The sequence below is a fragment of the Loxodonta africana genome, chromosome 21, assembly GCF_030014295.1.
Source record: "Loxodonta africana isolate mLoxAfr1 chromosome 21, mLoxAfr1.hap2, whole genome shotgun sequence".
NCBI classification, from domain to species: domain Eukaryota; kingdom Metazoa; phylum Chordata; class Mammalia; order Proboscidea; family Elephantidae; genus Loxodonta; species Loxodonta africana.
The window spans coordinates 10,041,213-10,054,267 of NC_087362.1; the positions used below are offsets into that span (position 1 = coordinate 10,041,213).

The 13,055-nt window shown below is 42.9% G+C and overlaps 1 protein-coding gene across 1 annotated transcript in view; it reads left to right on the forward strand.

Annotated features, from left to right (window-relative positions):
- Positions 1-715: 715 nt before the first annotated feature.
- Positions 716-13,055, forward strand: part of VEGFC (vascular endothelial growth factor C) — a 122,770-nt gene continuing 110,430 nt past the window's right edge. The window contains exon 1 of the mRNA XM_003415823.4: positions 716-1,229. Coding sequence (XP_003415871.1) covers positions 1,083-1,229 — 147 coding nt within the window. The 5' untranslated portion in view covers positions 716-1,082. The remainder of the gene's footprint in view (positions 1,230-13,055) is intronic.

Sequence of the window (13,055 nt, forward strand, 5' to 3'; positions counted from 1 at the left end):
AGAGGGGGCTGCTGCTTATTCCCAGGTTCCGGCGGGATCTTCGCCATAGTGATGACTTTGTCTTGGAACTTTTAGGACTCCGGGGCTATTTCCAACTTAGAGCGGGGGGCTGAGGGCGAGGCGTGCCCGGGGCAGGGCAGAGCCCGAGAGCTGCCAAGGACACAGGGTCGTCTCCCTCCTCCCCCATATATCTGCTTTCTTCCCGCTCCAACCTGACCAAGCGTGGTAACGTGGTGTCTAAAGCTAGCCCTGCAGCCCTCCAGCCCCAAGCCTGAACTCGCTCCTCAAGCCGCCGGCTCCCGGGAGGGGAGGGGACGCGAGCCGAGGGGAGGAGAGGTGGGGGGAGGTGGGGCCGCTGGGGAGGTGGCGAGGGACGTGGGGAGCTCGAGGGAGACGGCCTCCGAGGGAAAGTGAGAGGGGAGGGAAGCCCGGGCTCGGCACGCTCCCTCCCTCGGCGCTTTCTCTCACATAAGCGCAGGCAGAGGGCGCATCAGCCATGCCCTGCCCCTGCGCCCGCCGCCGCCGCCGCCGCCGCCGCCGCCGCCGCTCAGCCCGGCGCGCACAGGCGACTCCTGCGCCGCCGAGCAGCCGGGCGCCCCGCCGCCCTCCGCCCGCCCCCGGCACCGCCGCCGCCGCCTCTCCGGCAGCTCCCGCAGCCCAGCTCGTCTCCCTTCGGGGAAGGGGAGGGCGGAGGGGGAGGAGGGCTCTGGGGGGTTCAGAGGGGCTGAAAATTGCGGGGTGTTTGGCCTTTTCCCTCCCACTTCCAAAAAGCAAAAACAACAGCGCGAAGCGAGGAGCCGTCCGCCCTCGCCCTCGCTTCACCTCGCCGGCTCCGAATGAGGGGAGCTCGGATGTCCGGTTTCCTGTGAGCCTTTTACCTGACACCCGTCGCCTCGCTCCGGCACTGGCTGGGAGGGCGGCTTGCAAAGTTGGGAACGCGGAGCCCCGCACCCGCGCCCGCCGCCGCCGGCTCGCCCAGGGGGTTACCGGGAGGATCTCGGGGGAGAGGGACCCGGCGGGGAGCGCAGCAGCGCAGGGGCCCCCACCGCGGCCCGGCCTCCCCAGCTCCCGCTCCTTCCACCATGCACTTGCTGGGCTTCTTCTCTCTGGCGTGTTCCCTGCTGGCCGCTGCGCTGCTCCCGGGTCGGCGCGAGGCGCCCGCCGTTGCCGCCGCCTTCGAGTCTGGACTCGGCTTCTCGAACGAGGAGCCAGACGCCGGCGAGGCCAAGGTAGGTGCGCGGGTCGCGCCCGCGGGGCCGGGCTGGGCTGCGGGCTGCGCGGGGACGGGCGGGCGTTTGGGTCGCTCTGGACCCCAGAGCCTGCGCAGAGCGTGGGTAGCCTTCAACCTTGGGTACGTTGGATTCAAAGTGAGTGAACTGTGGGTGCGCTTCACTGAAGAAAAGTTCCCTTTTTCTTCTTCTTTTTATTATTAATAGAAAGTTTTTTTTTTTTTTTTAACTAAGGGAATAATGGAAAGCAACTTACACAAGTGAAAAGGCCCAGAGGGGTGCCTGGTAATGGGGGTATCTTGAGTCCTCTCCACTGGTGCAGGGAGGGGTCTCGAACGCTGCGCAGTTACGCAGCCCCGGCGAGCGCGGGTGGGGAAGACCTCTCCCCTTAGCCGGCTCGTGGGAGTCCACAGCGCTCCTGGAGCAAGGACGACCGGTCAACCCGGGCGCTTTCCTGGAGCGTTCGCGCGTGTTACGCGGAGCACTAGGCTCGGTGCGCGCTTTGAGAAAGAAGCGTGAAGGAACGTAGTTGCTAATAAGCATGAGAGCTTCAAACTTGGAGGTTCACTTGGAGAAGTTGGTCAAACCTGAGGCACAACAGGGGGCAATTCTCATGTAGATCATAGTAAAAAACCAGACTGCTTTCAACTGTATAAACTCTGAATTTCTGAAATCTCGTCGTGAAATACTGAAAAATAAGGTTCTTGTTTTTCAAAACAAGAGGTATTTAATTCTTTGCCTAAACAACAACAACAACAAAAAAACTTTCTAAGATACTTATGAGGCATTCTGATTTTCAGAAAGGAGTTATCATATTTATGCTTGCTTCCTACTTGCTCTTGTGAAAAAGCTGGAGTTCAAACCTGACGTTGCGGTGCCAATAGAGGTCTTAAACTTCGGAAGAAGCTTGATATTGAGCCTAGTGTTTTACTGAGAAGTCTCTGTTCAAACACTTGGAGCAGCCCTTGCTGGAAGTAGGCTGCCGTGGTTTAGGTCAACTGAGGGCAAGTGGAGAAGCGTCAGTGGTGTGTTACCCTCAACTGTTCCTTGACTAACTTGATTGACATGTCCTGAGTGTGGAGAAATTCAATTTCATGCCCATTTGTCGTTTGAAATACACTTGCTTTTAAAATTGAGAAGAACAAGTTTAGAAATCTAAGAAACTCTCTTAGTATTTAAATTTTGGAGGAAAATTTTAAAATATTGAGATTTATAATTCAGCATCGGGCTCAGGGAAAAAACAAACTTTTGAGTGAAAGCGATATACATTCAGTTGGAGAACATATGTTTTTTGTGAATTACAAAACAATTTCAATGCGTATTCTTACATTGCTGTAATTCTAGTGATGAGAACGTTGTCCTGTCCTTCAGTACTGTAAAAATGTAGCATGGGACCCACTAACGCTTCCTGTAATTTGAGCGCCTTGAATTTTGTCGTGGTGCAGTGGTTGAAGCACTGGGCTGCCAACCAGAAGGTCTGTGGTTGGAAGCCACCAGCTGCTCCGTGGGAGAAAAATGTGGGAGTCTGCTCCCGTAAAGATCACAGCCACAGAAACCCTAGGGGGCAGTTCTGCTCTGTCTTATTGGGTCTCTATGAGTTGGAATCCACTCAAGGGCAGTGGGTTTGATTTTTATTCACTTTTTGTTTCTGCAAAGTCAAACTATGAAAAGTGTGACTTAAGGCAATCCTCTCTCTCGCCTATAATAACTTACTTTTGTTTACAGTAAGAAAGTGGGAAGTAGGAAGTAAAATGAGAAGCTTTTCCTGATAAGCCAAGAGTCTGTATGAGAGTCACTCACTGCTGTCAGTCCTGAATGAATGTGTGTGCATGTGCTTGTATGTGTACGTGTGTGCGTGCGTGCTTGCGCGTTTTTATGTGTGTTATGTATTATGTATGGTTGTGGGGTTGGAGAATAAAAGTAAATTTATTTTTAATTGTCAAAATATTTTCATTGTGATGTAATCAAGCTTTCCTTTTGCTGTTAAAATCCCTGTGCGTTTTTGTTTGTCAATGTTGTTTTTCACCTTTAACCATCTTTTATATTCTGTATGATGAATATGGGGTGGTATCCTGCATGTGATGTAGGTTCTTTTATACTGCACGAAACATCATTTTAAGCCTCTGAGACCACAGGCAGTGCATTTTAGCTGCCCTAAGGTGTTCCCCAGGGGTGAATGGAGCCTTGACAGAGCTAGTGCCTTCAGTGAAAACTGCCCAAGGTCCAAAGACTCCATGTCGCCCCCGAGTGGCCTACATAAGCACCTCATTTAGACTATTAAAAAAAAAAAAAAAGCTACATAAACCCCTGGAAGAGATTTCAGAAGGTAATCAGAAGATACTAAATATACATAATCCCTAATAAATGCAGGTTTTTTGGTTTACATTTATGAAGTACTTTAAAAATACAAAACAGTTCATAGGTTATAACCCATGTTTAGCTGTCCAATCCTTCACCCCAACCCCCAAAGTCATGCAAAAAATTAGAGGTAAAATTACAAATGAAAACAAGATCTCCTTGTTTCTCAACTTATATTTATGTTTATTAGCTATCTTTTTAATGATTCATGCTTGTATAGCTTACTGAAAAATTCTAAAATGTTAGTGCAAACAAGTCAATGTCAGAAAGTAAGGCAGACAAAAGCTGTAGGCTGTTATGTGATTCAAAGTAACTGGACATGATGGGCAAAAAGAGGAAATATTGCAAATTATCATCAAACTAAGCAAAAAAAAAAAAAAAAGACAAAACCTAGGAAGAAAGAAGAGCAGGAGCTAAATCCAGTCTTGTGTGAATTTGAGGTTAGGTAGAGTTCACTCTGCTTGGTTGGAGTCAAAGGGTCTGGTTTTAAAATAGAAGTTCGTTTATTGGGGGGCAGAAGAACAGTTCATGTCAGGAGGTAAACTTGTGGAACTTGTTATTCCAATAAGTGAATCAGACTGGAAGTATGAATACCTAAATACTTATATATTTTGAGATTAATAAATGTAAGGAAGGCACGTTTTACTTTGAAAATACCTTTGTCAAAGATAGAACTCAATGAAAGAAAAGTTAAAAATTTAGTCTTGTTTCAATTAAGCAAATAATCTAGATCAACTGTTATTGAATGAGTAAATATAATCTGTCTTCTGTTTTACATAAATAACTTTAAATTTTTTTTATCCCTACATTTATGGTTTAAATGCAAAGAAATAGATTCATCTAGTATTAATACTAACTGTGTTAATGAAAATAGCTATTTTTACTTAGTATAGTAAAAGTATGTATGGTATTGTGACTATCACAAACAATAATGGTAACTTGTTTGTAACATGCCAGATGTCCTTTCTGTATGATTTATAATTCCACATACTTTTTTTTGACTTGTTTTAATTTTTATTTACTGTTCCCACTTAATCAGTGGCAGTGTTTGTCATAATTAAATCTATGTGCTAACTGCATCAGAACTCCCTAAAAACAAAAAACAGAACTCCCAACAGATCTTTAATTTTGTTTGTTTGTTTGTTTTCCACCTAAAACCAACCAGATCTCTGGGTTGGGTCTAGACATACACATTTTTGACTAGCATCCTAGGTCATCCTCATGCACAACTGAAGTTTCAGATTAGCCGATGTATGGTGTTTACTAGTCACTAATTTTACCAGTTTTGTTATCATCTTCATTATGTAATTGTTGAATTTGTAAGGCACTTTGTTAGGCTTGGGGTATCTTGAAAAACATAAGGCAATTTTCCACTGTTCAGGGAGCTTATAGCCCAGTGGGAAAAACAGAGGCTTATGCACAGAACTCGGTAGCACTGCCGGAGATCATATGCCTGTTGTCAAAGGAGTGAGTGGTACCAAGGTGCATCTGTGCTGCTGAAGACAAGAGTCATCACTTGGCCTAGTTAGTCTAGGCACCTTGACGCAAGAGCAGAGCTTGAATTGTAACTTGGGTATGAATTTCCAGCAGATGAATGCATCAAATGAAGCGTGAAGAGGCGGCAATTCATTTAATGTCTTGGGTGGGGTGAGAAGGTGAGAATGTTTTTAAGGAAGAGCAAGACATACAAGATTGTTGTTTTTCTTGTTAGGTTCCATCAAGTTGGTTCTGAGTCATAGCAACCCTGTGTACAACAGAATGAAACACTGCCCAGTCCTGTGCTATCCTCCCAACCCATGCTGTTTGAGCCCATTATTGCAGTCACTGTGTCAGTCCATCTCGTCGAAGGTCTTCCTCTTTTTTGCTGACCCTCTACTTTACCAAGCATGATACCCTTTACCCTGGGACTGATCTCTCCCAATAATATGTTCAAAATATGTAAGATGAAGTCTTGCCATCCTTCCTCCTAAGGAGCGTTCTGGCTGTACTTCTTCCAAGACAGATTTGTTCTTTCTTCTGGCAGCCTGTAGTATATTCAATATTCTCTGTCAGCGTTGTAATTCCAAGGCATCAATTCTTCCTCAGTCTTCCTTATTCATTGTCCAGCTTTCACATGCATATGAAGTGATTGAAAATACCATGGCTTGGGTCAGGTGCACCTTAGTCCTCAAAGTGACTTCTTTGCTTTTGGAAACTTGAAAGAGGTCTTTTGCAGCAGATTTGCCCAGTGTAATAAGTTTGATTTCTTGAATGTTGCTTCCATGGACGTTGATTGTGGATCCAAGTAAAATGAAATCCTTGACAGCTTAAGTATTTTCTCCATTTATCATGATGGTCCAGTTGTGAGGATTTTTGTTTTCTTTAGGTTGAGGTGTAATCCTGTAGTCTGAAGTCTGTAGTCTTTGATCTTCATCAGTAAGTGCTTCAAGTCTTCTTCACTTTCAGCAATTAAGGCTGTGTCATCTGCAAAGCTCAGATTGTTGATGAGTCTTCCATCAATCCTGATGCCATGTTCTTCATATAGTCCACTTTCTCAGATTATTTGCTCAGCATACAGATTGAATACCTTTGGTGAAAGGGTACAACCCTGGCACACACCTTTCCTGATTATAAACCATGCAGTGCTTGTTCTGTTTGAACAACTGCCTCTTGTTCTATGTACAGGCTCCACATGAGCACGATTAAGTGTTCTGGACTGGAATTCTTATTCTTTACAATATTATCCATAAATTGTTGTGATCCACACAATCGAATGCCTTTGCATAGTCAATAAAATGCAGGTAAAATCTTTTTAGTATTCTCTGCTTTCAGCCACGATCCATCTGATATTAGCAATGAATATCCCTCATTCCACATCTTCTTCTGAATTTGGCTTGAATTTCTGGCAGTTCCTTGTCTATATGAGGTTGGCTGTACAAACTTCCATCTCATTAAAATGAATTAATTGTCTAGGGTCAAGAGAACTTAAACTGTGTAATACACTTCAAATATCTGAGCACTTGACAAGTATTACTACAGTCTCTAAGGGAAAATTAAAAGTATGCATATTCTTTTGCTCTACATTAAAATCGAAAACGTAAATTTTATTCAGGTAAAATAGGCCATAAATGTGGTTGTAATATTTAGTCATTTACTTGGTACCTTCTCCGTGTTTCATGTTACCATGCCCATGATGCCTCTCTGATGTACCTATCTGATGTCCATATTTCTTGGCAGCAAATCACTTTCAGTCTTTAGACAGGAAGTTCAAGTTTAGGGAAATGTAAATGTTTGTGGAAGTAGAAACCTTTGAACTCTCTTTCTTCATCTCACCCTGCATCAGTTCGTGCTAGAGGGTCAAGGTGTGACTTCCCAAGAACTCCTGTCTGAGCAGGGTAAAGGATTACATGACCAAAGGACTGAATTCTGGCCCTTGTTTCCTGATATCTGAGTCTCTACTGATGATTCTATAGTTGTTATATTTACAGTATCACTTGGAGTATATGATTAAATCATTATTAGTCACCTCCTCTCTTAAAATGATTTTCAACAAACTTTGAGTGGACCTAGGGATATACAGCTTTGGACATAAAAAGCTTAGTTTATCTTTCATTTCAGTTTCTGCTTCTTTGCATTCTTTCTCCTGAACTGTGAAAACTTGATTGGTAGCCGTTTGTTCCTGAGACAGCAGAAGTGCTCTGTAGGAAGCACTTAGTTACTTACTTACATCAGTAGAATATCTTTAAGATGAGTGAGTCTCTAATCCTGTCTTTCTACATTGATCTGGGTGGATTTGGGAGATTAGTTTCTCGTCTTCCAGTTCTGGGGCTCTTGAGAGGGAGAACTGGCCTACTAGTAGTCACATGAGTCCAGTCTGGAGTGGTATTTCCTGGCTCTTCCTGGGATGTATTGGGCCACAGAAGCTGGCATGAAAGGAACTTACCCCCAGTACTGCTCTACCTTTGGCAGCTGCAGGGGCCTTCACAAGTTCAGTCTACCCTCTAGATAGCATACATACGTCTGTATACTGAGAACAAGAATTTAAATATTAATTAGGATATGTCTGCAATATTCTGAGCCATGGTATTTTCAGTCACCCCATATGGATGCTAGAGCTGGACAATGAATAGGAAAACCAAAAAAGAATTGATGCATCTGAATTATGGTGTTAGCGAAGAATATTGAACGTACCACAGATTGCCAGAAGAACGAATAAATCTGTCTTGGGAGAAGTACAGTCAGAATGCTTCTTTGAAGTGAATATGGTGAAGCTGTGTCACATATTTTGAACATGCTGTCAGGAGGGACCAGCCCCTGGAGAAGGACATCATGCTTGGTAAAGCGGATGGTCAGCAAAAAGGAGGAAGACCATCAGTGAGGTGGACCAACACAATGGCTATGAGCAAGGGTTGTAAGAGTGGTGCCAGACTGGACAGTGCTTCCTTCCGTTGACCATAGGGTCACTATGAGTTGGAACCAAATCAATGGCACTTAACGACAACGTGTTCCATGCACTTTGCTAAGAGCTTTACAATATATTTTGTTTTGGTCTTCATTACATCCCTCTGAGATGGGTGTTATTATAGCTCATGAAAAATGATGAGTCGAAGACTCAAATTACTTAATCAGGAACAAGATCAGAGCCTTTTTTTTCTTGAAACTTTTGTAGCATATAATTTAGAAAAGTGTGGTAATACGTTTGGACCTTCTAAGTCTGTGAAAAAACCATGATTGATTTCTTTTCAGCCCCTGTGCCGATTCCTCCCTGCAAGCTGTAGCAGTGTATCGCAAGTTTAGCAGAAGGCAAAAAGAAGTATTCGTTTATTATTAGGGTCACCTTGTTCCACTTATCTAGGTTCTAGTTCTTCTCACCACCACTTGTCTGTCAGTTTGCCCTTCTGTGGTGCTTACGTGTTGCTGTGATACTGAAAGTTATGCTCTCAGTATTTCAAATACCAGCAGGGTCACCCACGGTGGACAGGATTTAGTGGACCTTTCAGACTAAGACAAAATAGGAAGAAAGACCTGTTGATCTACTTCTGAATACCAGCCAGTGAAAACCCTATGGATCGCAATAGAATAGTTTCGTATATAGCGCTGGAAGATGAGCCTCTTACGTTGGAAGGCAAAGGACTGTAGCATGCCAGTGACCATGAAGGTAGCACAGGGCTAGGCAGTGTGTGGTTCTGTTGTACGTGGGGTCGCCGTGACTGAGAGCTGACTCGATGACAGCTAACAACAAGAAGAACAAATGCCCTCAGTGGCACAAGCTGAAATAAGCCTGGGCTTTCTTCCTAACTTCATCTAATGGTGCCCCTTTGACTAAAAATGGTCTAATCCATAGTAATATTATAAGAAAGACTGCTTAAGTCAGTGCGTAGCAAGAATTTCTGACAGTAATTAAGCAGGTTTTCTAAGTTGAGGTAATGTAACGTCTGTGAAAAGGTCATGATCTTACCTTTGTTGGTGTTTTCCACATATACATGGGTATGGAAAGAAAAAAAATTTTGGTTGGCAGAGGCATTATCCATCCGTTGACTTCCAAATGTGTATTGTTTCACCTTTCACCAGGTATATTATCCTTAGTGGATTTGTATTCTGGAAATCTGTATAGGGGTACATTTTGTTGCAAAATGTATATTTATAAGTTAGGATTTGAATAAAATATGAACTGAGATATCATTGGTTCTGTAACGCCAGGTTTAGCCCAAAATTTTCGATGGAATGATGCTAGTGCATTGAATTTGTACTGTAATTCTAAGATTTTTAAAAATATTTTAAGTTTGAATAATTGATTCTTCCAAACTTTGCTCACGTAAACTATTTAGGTTGTTCCCATGCTCGATTTATTTTTCAGAATTTATAGACTAACTGCTGGAAAGCAGAGACTGTGTTTATTTGGTTTGCTTTATTGGGCATTCATCATAGCATCAATCAACTAGGTGCCTTATAGTACCTTTTGGTGGTGCCTTCTTATTGCTTCATTGTACTAACAGTGCCCTAGCGAATTTCAAGTGTCAGAAAGGATCACTGGTCCTTTTCTGTAGTTCTTAAGTCCAAAAGCTCATTTTTCATGAATTATTTGATGCAGTAACCTAATCTGAACTAGCAGAAGGCTATGTAGAGTATTTACTTATCCTGAGTGGTGCACACGGCTAACAGGCTCGGTGCTGGCTGCTAACCAGACAGTTGGTGGTTCAAGTTCACCCAGAGGTCCTTGGAAGAAAGGCCTGGAGATTACATCTGAAAATCAGCTATTGAAAGCTTTATGGAGCACAGTTCTACTCTGATACGCATGGGGTCGCCGTGAGTCACGGTCAACTCAGTGGCAGGTGTTTGTTATTTTTTTTTTAACTTCTTGGGCTGAATATTTCTGTACTTCATTGAAGAAATTGTAATGTCTTTATTTATGAGACGGTGCCATAGAGTTTGCTAGGACATTGAATATTAAAAGACATATGTACTGTATTTTGTGAAAATTCCTGAAAATTTCTGAGATCTGAAACTCATGTAGTTTAGGGTAAAGGAGTGCAAAGCTGTGTCCAATGGATATTCCTCAATAGCCTTGTTGCCTCAGTGGCTGCCTGGAACGGACAGTGAAAGGAAACTGAGGAACTCAAGAGAGAGGCCTTAATACCAGGTCATGCGCTTTTTACTCCACATTCTCATATTTAAATCTACTTCAATTCAGGGGCATTTTAACTAATTCCCACTAGTGGCCTTTTGATGTGGCTTCATTTCTCAGTCCAAAATTACAATGTAGTGAAGGATACAAAAAAAATGTAGAATGAGTTATTGCTATCAACAGCAAGCTTATAATCTTTTTTTTTTTTTGAAAAACAAGAAATTTACTCATCAAAAATCCCACTACTGAGTTAAACCAAGGCGATAGAAGAGATTTTTAAACAGAGTCTCATAGTTTACCAGCAGTTGTTGGAGAGGCTTTGGGGATTGTATGATGAGGCAAGGGAAAGATGAGGAGATGTGAGATAAGCTGTGAAAAATAATTAGACGCTAGTAACAGAAACGGGGGAGGGAGGAGTGTTTCTGGTATGGGATAGTGAGTACCAAGAACAGAGACCGGGATCATCAGGGACGTTTGGGGAACTGGGCGCAGACCCGACTGGCTGAAGGATCAAGAGCTTTAAGGGAAACAGCAGAGGATATAGTTGTGAGTGGAAAACCAAAGAGCAGGATGTAAGTCTAAGTTGGTTGAAAGCAACAGGAGCCACGGAATTTTCGTAAATTATGTGTTAAACATGGTGTTTTTAAAAGCTGCAATCAGCTGGTAATCTAAAGGTCGGTTATTCGAACCCACCCAGTGGCTCCTGCGGAAGGAAGACCTGGTGAACTTCTTCTGTAGTGATTATGGCCAGTGAAACCCAGTGGAGCACAGTTCTGCTGTGTAACACCTGGGGTCACCAGGAGTCAGAATTGAGGGGATGACAGTGGGCTTAATCTGGCAGACGTGTCAAAACTCTCAGAAGCTGCTTTTACTTCAGGGTTTCTTAAAGTGGACAGTGGTGAGTGCTGTTCTCAGTCCATCGGCCACCCATGTATGGTATTTGAATTCCTCTGTATGAGCCCAATTTCTGATGGTGGTAATAAAGATGACTCTTGACTTACTGTAAGCACACATCATCACGCTATCTGGATATATTTATAATTACGTTAATAACAGGCGTCTTTGCTGTTACAGCTTATAGCCCAAACAGACCAAGCAGTGTAAACAGTGGTCATGCTTGGATGCGCACAACACACGCACGCGCGCAGACGCACTCACACACACACACGCTCTCCCTCACACTCGTTCACTCACGTCTTAATGGTACTTCAAACTGCCTACCATGACTCACAGATTCTTTCTTGCCTGGCTAAATATTTTCAAACTATCCATTGAAATAGAACATAAAAAATTATAAGTAGTGTATGAAATTAAGTTCCCTTTGGTTTACACATTTATTTGTAGATTAGCTAGAAATTGAAAACAAAAGCAACTGTCCTAGTATTCCTTCTTTTTCAAATCTGATTAAAAGTAGTCCTACTGACAGTAAGGTTAGGAAGGGGAGAAGATGAACTATGAAATAAACAGAAGAAATTCGTTGTAGTTGCTGTCTTGTAAAAATAAAAAAATGGTGGAAAATTTTCTCAAACTCAAAGGATACCTACTAGAAAATGGGTATACTGAAAAAGAAAATATTCAGTTGTGCAGCTTTGTGCAAATAGTATTTAAGCATTTAAAAGACTTCCCAACGACTTCAGCTTCAACATTGTTCTCGTTTGGCCAGGAAGGGAGGATATTAATATTTGAGTTAGATCAGAGATACTCAATTTGCAATTTCTACCATTGTAGACAGTATGAAGCTGGAGTGTGTGAGGAAGAATGGGGTGTCAGGGTTGGAAGGAGACTCATTAACAACCTGCATTATGCAGATGACACAACCTTGCTTGCTGAAAGTGAAGAGGACTTGAAGCACTTACTAATGAAGATCAAAGACCACAGCCTTCAGTAGGGATTGTACCTCAACATAAAACAAAAATCCTCACAACTGGACCAATAAAAAACATCATGATAAACGGAGAAAAGATTGAAGTTTTCAAGGATTTCATTTTACATGGATCCGCAATCAACACCCATGGAAGCAGCATTCAGGAAATCAAAAGATGCATTGCATTGGACAAATCTGCTGCAAAAGACCTCTTTAAAGTGTTCAAAAGCAAAGATGTCACCTTGAAGAGTAGGGTGCACCTGACCCAAGCCATGGTATTTTTAGTTGCATCATATACATGTGACAGCCGGGCAATGAATAAAGAAGACCGAAGAAGAGTTGACGCCTTTGAATTGTGGTGTTGGCGAAGAATATTGAATATACCATGGACTGCCAGAAGAATGAACAAATCTGTCTTGGAAGAAGTACAACCAGAATAGTTTGGATGTACTTTGGACATGTTGTCAGGAGAGATCAGTCCCTGGAGAATGACATCATGCTGATAAAGTGCAGAGTCAAGGAAAAAGAGGAAGACCCTTAACAAGATGGATTGACATAGTGGTTGCAGTGATGGGCTCAAGCATAAGAGCGATTGTGGGCATGGCGCAGGACTAGGCAATGTTTTGTTCTGTACGGCACCTAACAACAACCCTTGTGGATGTTTTAATTAGCCATTATTTTGTAATTCATTTTCCCTTAAGTCTTGGTCCCCAAATTACTGTTCTTCACTGCCTTTTATGCAATAGTGAAGTATGCAGTAATAATGGTGAAGCCTAGAATCAAAGCTGCCCATTTTTCTGACTGCAGGACTCACTCACTTTCACGTACACTTTCTGTGGTAGTGCCTAGAAGAGTTCACTGTCATTCTGTTTTGCCTCAGTGACATAACTGTTTAAGTAGAGAGACAGTATAGTGGATAAGAGCACAGACCCTGGGACATGACTGTGTGGATACACATCCTGGCTATGCCACTTAGTACCTGTGTGACCTTGGGCAAGTT